This window comes from Eptatretus burgeri, chromosome 14 (genome assembly GCF_056783735.1).
Source record: "Eptatretus burgeri isolate ZD-2024b chromosome 14, Ebu_testis_v1, whole genome shotgun sequence".
NCBI classification, from domain to species: domain Eukaryota; kingdom Metazoa; phylum Chordata; class Myxini; order Myxiniformes; family Myxinidae; genus Eptatretus; species Eptatretus burgeri.
In genome coordinates this window covers 30,062,811-30,079,563 of record NC_140974.1, presented here as the reverse complement: position 1 = coordinate 30,079,563, position 16,753 = coordinate 30,062,811, and the positions used below count along the sequence as shown (strand labels likewise).

The 16,753-nt window shown below is 42.9% G+C and overlaps 2 protein-coding genes across 5 annotated transcripts in view; both read right to left on the bottom strand.

Moving 5' to 3' along the window:
• Positions 1–269, bottom strand: part of PROSER1 (proline and serine rich 1) — a 101,816-nt gene extending 101,547 nt beyond the window's left edge. The window contains exon 1 of one of the 4 annotated variants that reach the window (XM_085854204.1): positions 1–269. This exon is cut by the window's left edge and continues 17 nt beyond it. In XM_085854204.1, the coding sequence (XP_085710330.1) occupies positions 1–28 (28 nt within the window). In that variant the 5' untranslated portion in view covers positions 29–269. The other 3 variants (XM_085854205.1, XM_085854202.1, XM_085854203.1) reach the window with 3 other exon arrangements.
• A 733-nt stretch (positions 270–1,002) lies between these two features.
• LOC147012883 (ectonucleoside triphosphate diphosphohydrolase 1-like) overlaps positions 1,003–16,753 on the bottom strand; it is a 41,364-nt gene continuing 25,613 nt past the window's right edge. Inside the window, exons 6-10 of the mRNA XM_085854207.1 lie at positions 12,248–12,481; positions 5,804–6,073; positions 4,185–4,304; positions 1,977–2,090; positions 1,003–1,354 (exon numbers count right to left, since the gene is read on the bottom strand). Of these exons, the coding sequence (XP_085710333.1) occupies positions 1,160–1,354; positions 1,977–2,090; positions 4,185–4,304; positions 5,804–6,073; positions 12,248–12,481 (933 nt within the window). The 3' untranslated portion in view covers positions 1,003–1,159. The remainder of the gene's footprint in view (positions 1,355–1,976; positions 2,091–4,184; positions 4,305–5,803; positions 6,074–12,247; positions 12,482–16,753) is intronic.

Below are 16,753 nucleotides of genomic sequence, written 5' to 3'. Positions count from 1 at the left end.
AGACCATCTCCATGCGACACGTGTCCATGTCTCGTGTCCCGAGCCGGACCTTATCCCAAGGTGAACCTCTGAGGTTCCGGCGAGTCCGGGATGAGATCGCTGATCGCTTTGTGCCGCAGGACTTCGGCTCAATGAGACTTAGACGAGGGGGTGGGGTCGTCTGCGAGACGAGGAAGAGGTGCCCGAGGGTGTCGTGAAGGAGGGGAGGGACCTGGGGGTTGGATTTTGTTTCTCCATTTAATTTTATTTCACTCCCCCCCTCCCCCCCCCCTTTACAGACAAACAAACGAATCGATTCACACCAGGAGTGAAAGGGTTAATGTTTACTTATGAGCCTTACTCTCGAGCTTCAAATTAAAATCAACTTACAATAAACGTTTACGAAACGAAACAAACGCTTTTCTTAAAGATGGAGTGTGTGAGTGTGAGTGTGAGTGTGAGTGTGTCCCCCTGCACCCCCCCACCACTAATGGGAGAAAATCAAAACGGGCAGGTTAAAGTCATTGCACGATTTTAAATGGGGTGGCACCTTGGGAATAGGGTCGGGGGCATATGGTGCAGTTATGTGGAGGGGGTATGTAGGGGGTAAGGTAGGGGGAATATCGTTGATGTCAGTTGGAGATGAGGGGGGTGGGGGGAGTGGATCAACTCTCTATCGAGTGCAGCCTGTGGCTGCTGGTTGCATCATTGGTTGGGACGCGGTTATGCCGCTGATGCAGTGTCCCCCTTACCAGAACACTGGTACTCATTCGCGGACCTCGGAAGGATGACAGGCTGAGTCAACCTCCTGGTGTATTTTTTTTTTTTAATTCAGCGGCCAACGGGGCTTGAACTCAGGACCCTCGGATCCCAAGCTGCCACCCGAACCACGAAACCAACACCAGGCTTGGATTGTCACTGACGTGAATGAAAGATGAAGAAGAGAAAGGGTTAACTATAAGGGAATGAGGGTTATTTCCCAGGACCAAAGTGAAGTGAAGAGTTTGGAGCATAACAAAGAAGAATAGAGAAAATCTTTATTTTCATAAAAATTGGACATCAAAATATGCAAAGGAAGGAACAACGATGGAACAAAATGGTGCTCAAGATCCACGTTGATAGATTTCAAAAGTACAAAATAAATCAGGCACAGACACTCGATCAGCATGAGCGGTTTTGGTCACACACGTTCATATTGTGGAGATCTTGAGAGAAGCGTCAAAGATGCAGCGAGGATAGCCGCACACACCAACAACAGGGTGACGAGCATAATGAGTGTGGTGGTAAGGGATGCCGAGCTCGGAGACTCCGCAGGAAGCATGTTGGTCAGATTGAGCATGTAGCCCAGAGACCATCCGAGCTCGGTGGAGCCCACCTGCCAGGTAAAGGTGATTTGGAGGTCAGGTATAAACATTTTCATACAAGTCTCATGGAACAGTTGAAGGGAAAATAGGAAGGGGACCGACACTGACAGGTGGCCATAATAACCATGGGAATGAAGGAAGAGGGAGAGAAGAGAAAACCAAATCACTTGTAGTTAGAGGGCTGGGATAGCTAGGGTTAACGGGGGTGAAAAGATCATGGGTATCAGGACAGGGGACAACATGAGGTGCACGGGAAACCCAGATTTTAACAAGGAAAAGGGGGGGGATTAACTCCAAACTTCCAAAATAATATATTCTCTACCCACATGGCCCACTCGAGGTAGTTTTGTCTTTGTATTAAGCTTCTGCTGTATAATCCAAACCGGAAAATTAATTAATTCATTCGATACCTCAGACTATACAGTGCAGCGAAACATGAATTTTTCGTCCAACTACAATGTGGCAGCAACTACAAACATGATTCTATGTTTTATAATGTTAAAACACCTTTCTTATGTGGCCATATTTGCGTGACAGAAGGGACTATGACACACACACACACACACACACACACACACACACACACACACACACACACACACACGATGAAGTTGACATTTTGAGGACATTTACCTTGTTTAAAAATGTAATGCTCCTCCAACTCTTTTCATCAAACTTGTATCCTCTGATGAGGAGGGTGTAAATATAATTGCCAGAGAAGCACAAGTCCTTCATGTCAGGGTCCACCTGCAAACATACACGGAATAACTTCCTCTGATTTGTGACGTTTTTACTCCACTTCAGAGCAATGAGCTTTCACAGTTTACATAATACGTATGCAAAGGCACCATTTTGAACCCCTTGTCTCAACTTGGTAGGTTACATTCGTTCCCCTTCACCTTTACTCATTTTCCTCTATTTATACCTCCTCCCACGGGATGTTTCCTCTTGTATAAATGCAGCTGAGAGGATTACTTGGACACCTGAACTGTTGCATGGGAAACTATTTAATCTTAAGGAGGCACATGTTCACATGCCGATTGTGTTACATGTTCATGGACATTTTCTTTTCGTACAACAAGCAGAATACCTGCCCGTGGGGCGATCTTGTTCCAAGCACACAACATGTTCTTCTGACACAAAACTTTATTTGGGCGGTGTATAGGCAACTGACATCTCTGTATACATCAAATTAATTAATAACACAGGTTACGTGCATGAAGCAAAACCATACCAAATGCTTGTAATTCAAAACACCTCACTGCACTGGAAAACGTGGGGACAGGACGACTGAACTGCAAATGGTGGAGACTTGTAATACCCTTCCCCACCTGGAGGTGGCGCTATACAATATTTGGTGTCATGCTGATCCAATGTAGCAAGTATGGATGTGCGCATTCTGCCCAGAACTGAAGGAGTAGCAAGACAAACACGCACACGCGCGCGCGCGCACACACACACACACACACACACACACACACACACACACACACACACACACACACACACACACACACACACACACACACACACACACACACACACACACGTCAGTGAATTATAGTAAGGATTCCTTCCCACCCTCCCATTTTCATCCACCAACCTCCAAAGTGTGGTTCATAATGTACTTTTGTTTTTTGCTTCACTCCAATCTACTATAAATAGCCGGATGAGGTGTGTGTGGTGTGTGTGTGTGTGTGTGTGTGTGTGTGTGTGTGTGTGTGTGTGTGTGTGTGTGTGTGTGTGTGTGTGGTGTGTGTGTGTGTGTGTGTGTGTGGCATGTTTTTGTGGAGTTCTCCTGGAGCATTCTGATGTGGAATGTGATGTACCAAAATTATCGTCATGATCTCCTGAGGTGATTAGGTTAATTACCAAAAAAAAATTGTCAGAATTCCCATGTTTTAAACGAATGCCATGTTAAAGTGTACAGGGCAGCTGAATAGGTCCCACGGCATGGCATTCAAATTACAAAATAAATAACAAAATAATGCTAACATTGCAACAAAGCATCTATTAATTAACATTAATAATATTAACAACAATAATAAAAGTAGGACAAATTGGTGATAATAATAACGAACGTATAATCCCCACCCTGGCCCAAGGACATCTGGGATTGGTGAAAGGCAAGATAACGCTCAACCACAGGCAGCAGGCAGGTATGCTCGCTACAAGGCCGTGAAGACCAATGAAAATTTGGTCCAATGGACCAAAGGACCAACTATTTACGGTAAAATCTTGACAAACCCCATTTATTTTGGGGGAACTCCTGTCTGTCTTCATGATATTTGTCCAACTGGATTCACAGACAACTATAACTGTTGTAGAACAAACACAACCTCACAAAAATACTTTTAAAATGATACAAATCATCATGAGTCATCATAGTGATGTAATTGCAACTTCAAAGGTATATATATCTGAAGCACTGGTAGTTTTCAAGATTTAATGCCAATCACACAAGGAACCAATTATACTTCAACTTGGTCTGACTAAATCATTTTAATGGGAAGCTGAGGTTGGATCCCACCTCGACCCCCTCCCCAACCACAGATAAAATTAATGTCATAATGATAGCTTACCAAGTACCGTCTTGTACCAAATGTTTTTTAAAAATAAAAATTAACATTTTAATTTTTCAGGTAAAGGTAAAGTTTATAAAACGAGAAAGATTGGTAGAGGAGGCAAATAGTTATCGCAATTTAGGAAGCTTGATGCACATCTTCCTTTGAGGTTGTATTACCAGAACTTATCACTTTAGAGAATTCAGAACATTCACCAAATATTACATTTGATCCACTTTGAGCAACTTTTGACAGATTGTGAAAAGATGCTACAAACCTGAACCCAAGGCAAACTGCAGAACGAACTCAGTGTTGCGTTGAAATCATGCAAACTTGATGACCCAAACTCATCAGTCAAGTTCAGATTCTTCATCTTGTAATAATATCCTGAGAATGCCTGTATGAAACAAGAAAGAGCTCCACAATGTTCACCAGACCTGACATCAGCCATTCGAGCAAAGTACATGACACTGCACCATCAACAACAAAACAACATCATTTGGCCTTTCAGTTGGAAGGGATTTGAGAGGATAAAATAGAAACTACTGCACTTTAATGACACAATCAATAGTGTTTGAATATGTTTCCTACAAATTAGGAAGGGACCTTGTCTGCATTTTGAATTATTCAATGTCATGGAGCAAGCTTTTGGCCTTGCAGTGCTTTCAGGTTTATACCGATCCTAATGATGCCTTAACAAGAGTGAAACAAAGAGGTCAGTTGGCCTCATGATACCTGGAGGGTCACTATTGGTGCTTTTGCTTTATGGAACTTATTTGGCTATTAAAACAGCCTTTGGTAGTACAACTCAGAGGCTGTTCACTGCATACAAATGCGAAGCCTGAGGGACTTTAAGCTCGTAGGGAAACGTTTTAAAAATATGTTTTCCATAATAGATTATACTTTTTTTTTTTAAAGGAAACTTCCAAAATACAGACTCACTGCTGACCTTAAACATCTTTGTTCCTCTATTCTCCCACTTGTAAAACCTTCTACTTCAGTCTGTTCAATACCACTCTTCTTGCAACTTTAAATTGGCAGGACACTGCCACCACTCGGGTCATCCTTGAAAAAATATATATATATATATATATACACAATTATCCTGTTCCCTCTCCTCATCCCTGTTCAGGCCTTCCCATATTGCATACACATGTTGTCTCTCTGTCCAATGTCAGTACATTACGTTCCATACTCAGTCACCTCAATCTTGCGCAAGCTGAGACTTTGTATACAAAAATAAATAAATAAATTTTATATGCAATACAGTAATCTGAAAATTTGCCCTTGATCTTGGAAATCTCTTGGAGCAGAACACCACACATCTATGTGCAATGAAAACCAGAATCAAAATTAAAAATGCTTATCCAGCAGAGATTCAATCTTAAGACAAGAGAAAACAAAAAAACATCAGGTGGAATTTGAATGAAGAAATAGTCTTGGTGATGAAGGCGAGTGTAGATCAGGTAGGTTTTTCTCTCTCCGTTTTTACCTACACGTTAACAGGGCCTGAAATGCACCCTCCTGCCAAGTAATGTGCATTCCAAAGATCTATAGGATCGAGCTCAACCGGCCTTACAGCACTTTCAACTCTGATAAAGAGTGGGGAGGGTGGGAAAATCAGGAAATCAGGAAAACATTTAATCTGGTAATCCTTTACATCACCAAATTCAAAGATGTCTTATGTTGTCTGTTTTTAATTGGTAAAATAATTTCTGATGGCACAGCTCTGTGGTTGCTTGATCAGTGATTGTGGGGAAAAAAGCTTCACTACCAAAATGGGGGAAAAATAATTCCCTTTATATAACCACACATGCAGAAAACTACAGTAAAGTGAGCATTTGTCAAACATCATCTAAATTAGACCAAGTTCAATGTGCCCTCCAATATCATTACCCGAAAATGACCCTGAGGATTTGGCTGGAAAACACCATTGAAAGAGCAGTTTGCTTTCAATCCACAGCTTGAGAAGTTGAATATTGCCTCAATGGAATGTCGACACTTCACAGAGTCTCCCGATCCGACGAAGACTTTCGTCTCACCAACTTCTGGCATGAATCCTGTGCCATTGAATGAGGTGCAAGGAGAATTAAATATTAAATCGCTCGATATAGTTCTTCGGTCACCATTAAGGAAACAAGGGTTTTGTACTTCCGAGGCAGCTCCCTAGGAAGAGAAAAAGAAACCAAATCAAGCAAATACTTCATCTATACTTTCATTTCCCTTCAATTATTTCCAACATGTCTAAATCCACATCACTAACATTGCTGACAAATTGTCACCACTTATAACTCAGCATTTCTCAATATTATATAACGATAATCAAATGATACAACTAATCACTTCTGGTTTGGGGATTTTACATGTGGAGGGTGAAATCTGCTCCTTTCCACCTCGCTAAAGCTGGGTTTTCCAAACCGGATTCGTCCTGTGTTGTGTGTCATTCGTCAATTTGTTGCTGGTTCTTCCCATTGTAATATTTCATGTTAATTCGTTTGTTTTGTGCTCTTTGTTTGGTATAGTCAAGGCCTTACTCGGATAGAAAGTTTCCCATAGCAAATCAGTCCTGGGTGTATTTCCCGGGTACTCCGCTTCCATTTCCTCAACTTTACCCTATCCTCTTTCCTCTCCTCCTTTAAAAAAAAAAAAGCCAGAACAACCAAACAACCAAAAATAAAAAGTATTTCATATCACCCAGTAATGATTCTCATTTCTATTGAATTTATATAAGCTACTGGTTCTACATTCCCCTCCCTACTCTTCTCTCCAAATGAAATCTCCATTAAGTATAAACGCTTATTCTTTAAAAGAAATCATTTTAAGAATGCATGTCAACCCTTGTTTCTCCTTCACAAATGCTGCACATTTCTTTCCAATTTCTGCACACTCAAACCTTTCCCCCGCACCCCACTCTCTCCCCAAATCTTCACATTTGCTCTGCAAAGCCTCCCCCACCCCATCCTGCACCATCCCAATGGCTCCTCCCACACATCTCTAACTGTGTGGACTTAAAAAAATCCGAGGTCTCCGCTCCAACATGACAGATCTCTCAATCCAGGCCGATGCCGATAAACCAGACATCATCTGTAAAACAGAATCCTTCCTCCGACAGGACGCTCCCGACTCCTTAGTTATGTTCTCCTCCAATTTGATAAGCTTGAACCATGCCCTGGCATGCTCTTGCTGGTGGACTTGCACTTTACATCAATAACTGAATTTTACATTGCCCCTGTACTGACCTTACACCTCACAACCACCAGTTGTACCTCTGGCTGCTACTTCCACTCTGCTTTAATCTATTGTTCATCTGTGTGTTGTACCACCCTCCTAACATTAACAACTCCATCTACATCTCTCTTATATAACATGGAGAAACTTTTAACCACTTATCCCATCTATATATATATATATATATACATATATATATATATATATATATATATATATATATATATATATATATATCTCTATCTCTCTATCTCTCTATCTCTCTATCTCTCTATCTCTCTATCTCTCTATCTCTCTCTCATATGTAGCGATTTCAATTGTCACCATGCAACTTGGCTGGGTGTTGGCACATCTCTCACCAGCCATGGCACTTCGGCAAAGAGCTTCTGTGACTCCATGGGACTGACTCAGTCTGTGAACTTTCCTACCCAGATTTCTCCAAATTGCAAATCCTCCCTTCTGAACTTGGTGATGACAAATTTTTCCCAAAAATGTGTTCGGCTCTTCGGCCGCCCTCTCACTGTGGGTCAGTTGCCACTCTTGGTCTGTTCTGCACATGTTTTTGTGGCGGGTGTTCTGCTGGACTTTCTGATTTGGTGCATCTTGTGGTGTGGGTGTTTGGACGTGGGACTCCGTTTGCAGTCTATGTAAGCCCATGCACTGTGGCTGGTCCGGGGTACAGGGTGGGGGTGGGGGGGGCTGTGCGGCTGGTTTTGTCCCTCATGCTGTGTCGCTTTGGGGTTCACTGCCTGTGGCATGCTTCCCTTTGTCCTGCGATCTTGCTCAGCTTTGGGAAGGGGGTGGGGGGTGTTGGCTCCTGCTTCTTGCATCCTTAGGGTTGCATTGCATTTCACATGGCTTCTGCTGCTTCATGTCTCTTGAACGTTTTTGTTGTTTTCTTTTTCTTTTCTTTTGTTTTGCTTTATCCTTATCTTTATCTAACCTTCCCTTAGTCCATTACCGAGAATGGCTTTATGCCTTGTTTGGGGTGATTTCCACAAGAATAAAAATAAAAACAACCTCATTTTAGATGCCCAATTTGGTTTCAGATCAGGTCACTCCACCTTGGACATGCTGCTTTGACTCGCCTAACAACGGATGGCGGTCCTCAACGTCAGACATGAGTTCAAGGCCATCTCTCAGGACATATCTCTTGCTTTGATACAGTTCAGCATCCTGCCTTTAGTCAAGGATGTTAGGGATTTTTTGGTTCAGGTTCTTCCAAAAGCACCAAATTTGGCCCATATGTTGCCCATACCATACTTTTTCGATTTTGGACGGGCGCCCCCCCCCCCCCCGGGCCGCCATATTGGCGAAATCCAATTATGGCTGCCATCCGGGTTAGAGGTCAATCGTAGTTTAAAAAAAAATCAAAAGGGCTAGAATCATGAATAATGCCACTTTTTAGGGGTTTTCAGAGTCAGGGAATCTGATTCTGATCTAATTTTGATGATTTCAGGTCATGGTCTCCCAATTTTGGGTTCGAAGGTCAAATATCAAAAGTGGTACTACTAAAAATTAAACAAAAATTATTCAGGAACAATTTTTATTAAAATACTTCGGGAAAAACATCTGCTGACAAGACGCCGCTATGTATGCTCAGGACATATCCGTGGAACTTCTCCAGTGAGAAGTTGCCCTGAGCTTTACTATCGATATTATCCACATCGTGGGTGGTGAAGACCTTGAGACGGCTGTTGGTGGGTACCACCACCCCATCCTGAGAATGGCGAGCACACACCGTACGCGCAACATCTCGCTTCACTTCCATGACGCAATTGTATGATACCGAGATACCCTGTTCTTGGTCAATCCCAATCTGTTTTTTGTCCCGTGCGTGTCTGTGCAGCTTGAGGCCATGATACAGGTGGAAGGGGGTTTCTCGCTCCTTGTTGTGCCATACTGCAGACGTCTTGACTGCATGGTGCATACTCTTGCTAGTATTGTAGATGAGCAATTGTGAGATGTTGCATGCGATCTTCTCCCGCGCATCCAGATTGGCGTCACCACCGATCTTCTCATGTCCACGAAGAGCTGACAGGCCCCGGAGAACTATGTTAAAGAAACTCATCTCCTCATTGACTGGAGCCATGAGGCAGTTAAGGGGGGAGGAGCCGTCGAAAGGCTACTGACTTTGTAGACAAAACTTGTGCATCATCACCGCAGCCCGCATGAACGTAAGTGCGTTCTCTTGACCAATACGAGACCTATATGTCTTGGCCAGCTCATCAATGACCTTCAGTTTGTGAGATATGTAAATATCCTTCCTGCCTTCATTCCCCTTGGAAAATTCAGCCCATTCAGGTAGGAGGTCGAGAAGGTGATCCTTGTATCGAGTTGAGTGTGGCTCTTTTTTTTGTCTCAGCATAGGCGACCTTGATCACTCAAGTTTTTGATACATCTCGCGTAGCTCTAAGAGCTTAAATACGGTGGTGTCGGAATGTTCTATCAGGGCTATAATTTGAGCGCAGATGATGGGATCGAAGGGCAGAGGTGCGGGACCCAACGAGTCTCGTCGCTTGGCAGTGCGAGCGGAGTCTCACATACATACATAACACTGATGGTGATAATAGGCATCAGCCGCATGTGCATCAGATGCTACGGCAACCAGTCTGCCAAGTAAATTAAAGTTTTTGTTTGTCTTCACCCAACTCTTTAGATTGGCATCTACGACATCGGTTACTACCTTGTGGAGGTTGGCCTGGTCCTCCCCCTCACAGATTACACAACACTTGACATTGGCTGGAGGCTGAAATTCCCCAGATGACCTGATTTTTTGGGGACTATTCTGAGAGCCGGCTTCTTTGTCGAGCTCCTCTCTCGCCCGTTTGACATGAGAACTCCTTCAATAACTCCTGCAAGTTTTGTGATACCTAGCCTTATGTGATTTAAGAGTTGCTGTAATACCTGAGCCATCATTCAACTGACTAATTGTGACATTGATACCAGAAGGAAGATTATTGGCATTGATAGCATTGAAGTCTTTGAGATCTCTCTCAAGTGATACAAGTCCCTCCTCCTTAGGAGTTTGCAAGGCTTTTCCAGTTTTGTCCGATTGACAAAGAGAACAGTCCCCAATTCATAATTTTGGTAGAGGACATAGTTCGACACTCATATTATGTAGTCTCGTCGTTGCGATGAATTTTCGTCTCGTCATCACGGCGACACGATAGCAGGCTGAGTCGCAGGTTCCGGATCCACTCCTGAACACACAAGAACAGGGATAGGATAGTCTCGTGAGATAGGGTAGACGTCACAGCTCCGAATGGCATCATGCACCACCACTGCTGCTGGACATGTGGACGCTCACAGACTTGGTATTATCTTTAAAATGAAACAAAAAGTTTATGACATTACGAGTCAAAATTAAAAACATTCAAAATTTAAAACATTCAAGTCTTATTTTCTAAATGATTAACGGGTTCTTTTGATTGATAACCCAGGTAGGCCATAGAGGCCATAAGTAGGCCATTTTTGAAATGACACCCCAAAAACACTGGGTTTGACCCCAAAATGACCTTTCGGGTGACCTTGATCTCAAGTCATTGAAATAAAATCAGAATCAGATTCCCCAACCCCGAAAACCCCTAAAAAGTGGTATTATTCACGATTCTAGCCTTTTGGTTTTTTAACTACGATTGACCTCTAACCCGATGGCGGTCATAATTGGATTTCGCCAATATGGCGGCCCCTGGGGGCGCTAGTCTTGGCGCCCATCTAAAATTGAAAAAGTATGGCATGGGTGACATATGGGCTAAATTTGGTGCTTTTGGAAGAATCTGAACCAAACAGTCCCTATAATGCCCTAACATCCCTGACAACTTGCTCTCCAAGCTGTCCACATATGGCATCCAAGCCCAACTCCACACGTGGTTTTCTGACTTCCTCCACTCTCGTCGCCAACATGTGGCACTCAACGGAATCCTTTTGTCTCCTTTCCGTCAAGGGTGGAGTGCCCCAAGGCAGTGTTCTGCGCCCAGTCTTATTACTGATCTTCATCAATAATCTCTTTGACTCTCTGGAAAATTATCTTTATCGATTTGCTGATGACTCCACCCTCTGCTGTAACATCCCTCATCCTTCAGACAAGCAGGCTGCAGCCTCATCCCTCTCTCGAGACCTTGAAAAAAAAAAAATCACAAGCTGGTCAAACACTTGGAATATGTCTTTCAATCCAGACAAATCTCACACACTCACTATCTCTCTCCGAAACGACAGTCTGGCGACCACCACCCCCCCTTCCCAATCTACTTTATTGACAATCCTCTTGAGGAGGTTCAGTCATTCAAACTCCTGGGTCTCAATATCAGCCATGATCTTTCTTGAGCAAACCAAATTTCAACATTGGCCTCGAAAGCCAGCCACCAACTGGGCACCCTCTGTTGTACAAAGTCCTGCTTTGGCACACCTGAACTCGTATCCACTTACAAGCCTTCCTCCACAGCTTGATTGAGTACTGCTCTCTCCTCTGGGTTGGCTCCTCTGCCTCACATCTTGCTTAGCTTGATGCCATGGAAACCAATGTCTTCAAGATCATTTGAATCTCCCGCACTGAAGCTGAGTCTATGGGTTTATCACTTTGCCATCGCAAACAGGTCGGTGTCCTCTCTGTCTTCTCCGACCTCCTTTCTGGTCATGCACCCTCTGCTCTTTGCGTGCTTTGTTTCCCCCAGGTTTCTGCAGGGCTCAGAGTCCACCATCAACCCTTTTCTGGTAAAACTAGCTTTATCCAGGATCACTGCTCACCTCCACTAATTTTTGTTCCTCTTTTTTAACCACCTGTGGAATCAACTCCCACATCCTCTTCAATCCCATTCTTCCCTCCATGTCTTTAAGACAGCAGCTCACCACCATCTCAAATTGTTCCCAATCGAAAAACATGATCTTTTTACACTCCTTAACCCCACCCAAATCCCTCATAATGTTCTAGTTTTTCCTTCTTGGAGTTTCCTTCTCCATGCATGCATGCATGCATGTTTTGCATCCTGTTTTTGTCTGTTACGTATGCCAGCTCTTTGACGAACCTTGATTGTGCATATTTTAAAAAAACCCTCAGTGTGTTTCCCAAAACATGTTCATTAGAGGTCGAACCAGATCAATAATCAGACAAACCTTCCAGAGAGATGCCAAATGCATCCTCAATGACTCATCGAGTCCATAGCACTGGTAGCTGTGTGTATACACATTGTAGTTCTGCCCATAGAGGTGGAAGGACACAAAGTCACTGGAGTTTTTTAAGCTGTTGGTGTCAGATACAAATACGAGCTGAGTCGACGCACCGCCGAGGTCCATGGACCCCACTGTATTTGTAGAACCATCGTGCACCCATTGACCAGACCAGTCAAACTGCATGTCAGAGAATGAAACAAATAAATCAGTTGCAATCGTTGGTCCATCACACAGCTCAACCAATGCCTTTGCTCGTGAAAAATAAAATATTCTCAATTACAACCCACAACTTGTTTTATATTACTCATTGTGGGTTATAAGAGTCAATGATGGTGTCAACTTCACTTAGCTTGTCAACGAGGGTGAACAAATGGTAAGAACATTTGAAAGTTCTTCATGGTAAATGTGCACAGGAATAAAGTTTAAAACCTAAGACTGTAATAATAATAAATATAATCTTGATCAAAAAACTGGGATTGGAATTAAAACGTATAATATTAATAATATTTCATGAAGTTTTAATGAGCAAAACAGGAATCAGGATTAAAATTGAAGACTATAATAATGTTTAACAAGCTATTAGTTAACAAAACAGGAATCAGGTTTAAAATCCAAGACTATTCTTGAAGAAAATGCCAGGGACATAGAAAAGGCCCCTTTATATGGTATGTGCCATGTGGCAAACATCAGAAAAGAAGGGACATTGCATAGCTTGTAGAAAATGTCAAACAACAGAAAAGAAGGCACATTCAAAAAAATCTCATGTGCATGCTGTCCAAACTTTGTATTCTCAGGAGGAACCAAGTAATGCTCCAGAAAAGTTCATATAAAGGGGAACCAAATTTTAAATAAATTAATCACACACATGCACATTATATTTTGTGTTGTCATTTTCAAGGTACACAAAAAACTAACTACTAACAGGTTTTAACCTCTATATGCAGGGCACCCTTTTATATGAACTTTTCTAGAGCATTACTTGGTACCAAGAATTGGCATCTACACACTCTCTACATTGACCAATATAATGTGTGTGTGTGTATATATATATATATACATACACACACACACGTATGTATGTTCCCAAAATACAGCCAAAACGGTACATGATAATGCAAAAAATTTTGGCCCACCTTACTCACCATTTGCCTGCGGTGTGCATTATCAAGTTTCGTTCAAATCGGGCAATGACAAAAATTATTTTAAAAAGCAATTCCCAATTCAGTAAAGTACTCCACGGGAGAATTTTATCAATGCAAACACCCTCAGCATATAGTTCACTGGATCACAGGTATCTACCGTGGAGCTATCTGTTTTTTTTTTTTTTTTCATCAACCGCTGTCACAACAGGAACTCAACGGGTTCACGGGTCATCAAGTATATAATAAAGTTATGATCGATAAAACAGGAATCAGGTATAAAATCTAAGACCATAATAATGTTTAACTTAAGCGAAGTCAATGGTGAGCCATCGCAAATCCCCATGCTTCCACCTAAAGCAAGGTTGAAAGATGGGAAAAAGTTCACCCAGGAGTGACCCAGTATGAAATATTTTTTTTCCATTTTGACCTCTGTGACCCAAAGTCCCCACCCACTGGGGCATGCACCGGAAGGGGAGGGGTGAAGATCAAATACAAAAACTAGTCACATATTTCAAGTGCCCCCAATGGTGATTGCATAAAAATGGTTTACAATGTGCCTGTAATTGCATTTTTGAGGATTTGACCTTTTGACCTCACCTCAAGGGGCATGGAAAAAATAGTACCGCTCTTGTACAAACCTGCTGTGTGGTGATTATAACTACTAAGTTTGGTGAATTTCTGCACAAATGTTTAGGAGACAGCATGACAGATGGATGGATGGGCGGATGGAGCAGGTTACAATATCTCCCCTTTAAATTTTCAAAAAGTGTGGGGATAATAAAGTTTTCTCATGAGCAACATATATATATATATATATATAATTATGTGGAGTGTGACGAGCACTCCCCCAAACTCCAATGGACTTAAAGTCCTCCACCAATTTTGATTTACCTGCCAATCGCACCACATGCCTTCTGGTTGAATGGTTTGCATTTAGCAGGAACAACTGTCTGGGTGGCAGACGGATGGTTGTTCTTTGCGGATTATGAAGTTTTACCATGTGAGACATAACTTGTGGCGATGCTCATCATAAGTCAGGACGTGCGTCTGCTATACGTCGCTCTTTTTAACCAGTGACTGTCTCACCGACTGATATTAAAGATCAGTACATTCCAGGTGATTTTGAAATGTAAAATTTTGCGTGCTGATGGACATCAAAGCCGGTACACCGGGAAAAAAAAAAAATCACAGAATCATCGGACAAATTCTCCAAGAATGAAAATATAAATGAAAAAAATGCAGTTCAGTGACTAGAGACAATGGGGAAGCATGGTAATTCTGTGTCCCGATGGATTTCGAAGCCGATAAACCAGTAAAAATCAGAGAACCATCGGAAAGCATCGATAAATGAAAATATAAATAAATGGGGGGGGGGGAAGAAAAATCAAATGCAGGTGTGTGACTTGAGACAATAGGGAAGCAACGTTCGCTGTGTAAGCATACCCCACTATTGTATATATGTATATGTATATGTTTATGTATATGTGATGTAGAAATGGTTTGGTTTGCAGCTGTTCGCAACTTTTCACCTCTATTGTGCCTGATGAAGCAGGCGACACGTTGCCCCGAGACCGGGTCTGCTTTAGCTTTTTTGCTCAAATTAGCGGAGTTGATCGAGTTTTTACATATATACATATACACGCACAGACTGGCAGATACAACTCGTCGCTTATCTAACAGGGATATTAAGAGAGAGTGGGAGGGGAGAGAGGATAGAGAGGAGGGAGAGAGGGGAGAGGAGGGAGAGAGGGGAGAGGAGAGGATGGGGGAAGGGGAGAGGACAAAGGAGGGGAGAGGGAGCTAGGTAGAGGAAAAGAGTGAGGAAGGGGGGGAGGAGAGAGACGCCTCACCAAATTTTGCTATACACTGGAGGGAGGAGTGCACAGAGGAGGTGAGAGACAGAGAGGGAGATAGAGTGAGAGTGAAGGGGGGAGGGGGGGTTAGGAGAAAAAAAAAATAGAAAGGTGGGGGGTGCAGGTGGGGTTAGGAAAGAGAATGATATATTATGCTTAATGACCGAACACACAAAAACATGTCAGAACAAATGTACACAAGATGACACAATGGAGTTTGTAAAGTAATCCACTGGCACATCTGCAAAAACTTTGACATTCCAGTTCGAGAGACTTCGTGGGAATATGAACCAAAGCAATCACTCAAAACATCGACGTACCGCTCACGTACGACCTCATGGTCCCATCGAGTGTGAACATCGAAAACAAAGCATTGCGACCAGATATCATACTTTGAAACAAAAAAAAAAGAGAAGAAGGCATTGCTAATTGAGGTGCCAATACCAGTGATTTTCAACAAACAATGCAGAAACAATGAAAATTACAAAATACCAAGACCTCAAGACTGAAGTGAAAAGATCCTGGAAGCTCAAGAAAAAGTTGTACCAGTGATAGTGTGAGCTCCAGGAATGATGACGATGAACCTCACCGAAATATTATAAACCATCCCTGGGAATATTACTACAAACTAACTGCAGTTGGAAGCTGTCCGGGCTCAGTGACGATCCTGAAGAGAACCCTCGACACAAAACTTCACAGCTTGGTCCATGAATCATGACCTCTTACTGAAACTCAGGTGGAGACTTTGAGCCCACCCTGGGAGGACTCCATTCCACATTCTGAAACCTGCATATGTAGATACCAATCAACAACACACACACACACACACACACACACACACACACACACACACACACACACACACACACACACCTCTGTTTCACCTCATAAAACCCACACATCACATGTGGAGATAGCAAGCAAGAACAGCAACTTGCACGTACACGTACACACACATGCACACACGGATACTTTAAGACCTGTGGCATGAGTGTTTAAAACCCACGTCATCTTCCTGGCAAAGGTCTGCCTGCATGCATGCTCGTACATGCAGCGACCTTTGCATTCCACCGGTTGGCTCATTCCAAATCTGATTTATACATGCTAGTCCTCATAACAGAGAGGGAAGGTTGGGGAGTAGGGGGAAGGGGTTGGAGAGAGATAGTGGGAGGGAAGAGGAAAAAGGGGGGGAGAGGGGAGGGGCCAGAGAGAGAGAGAGGGAGAAGTCATGGTCAGAAAGGGGGAGATGGTTGGGAGAGAGGAGGGTAGGTAGGTTTGGAGGGAGAGAGGTGAGGAAGGTAGAGGGGTGAGGGATTCCGACAGATGTGACACCCAATTTATCATTCATCCGAGAGACGGCACACATTGTTGATGAATCTCCCTGCCTGTGAAACACCGGGACGACAGTTCATACGTGGGTCAGGATTCAAATTCAGGCAACACAGAGCAACCAT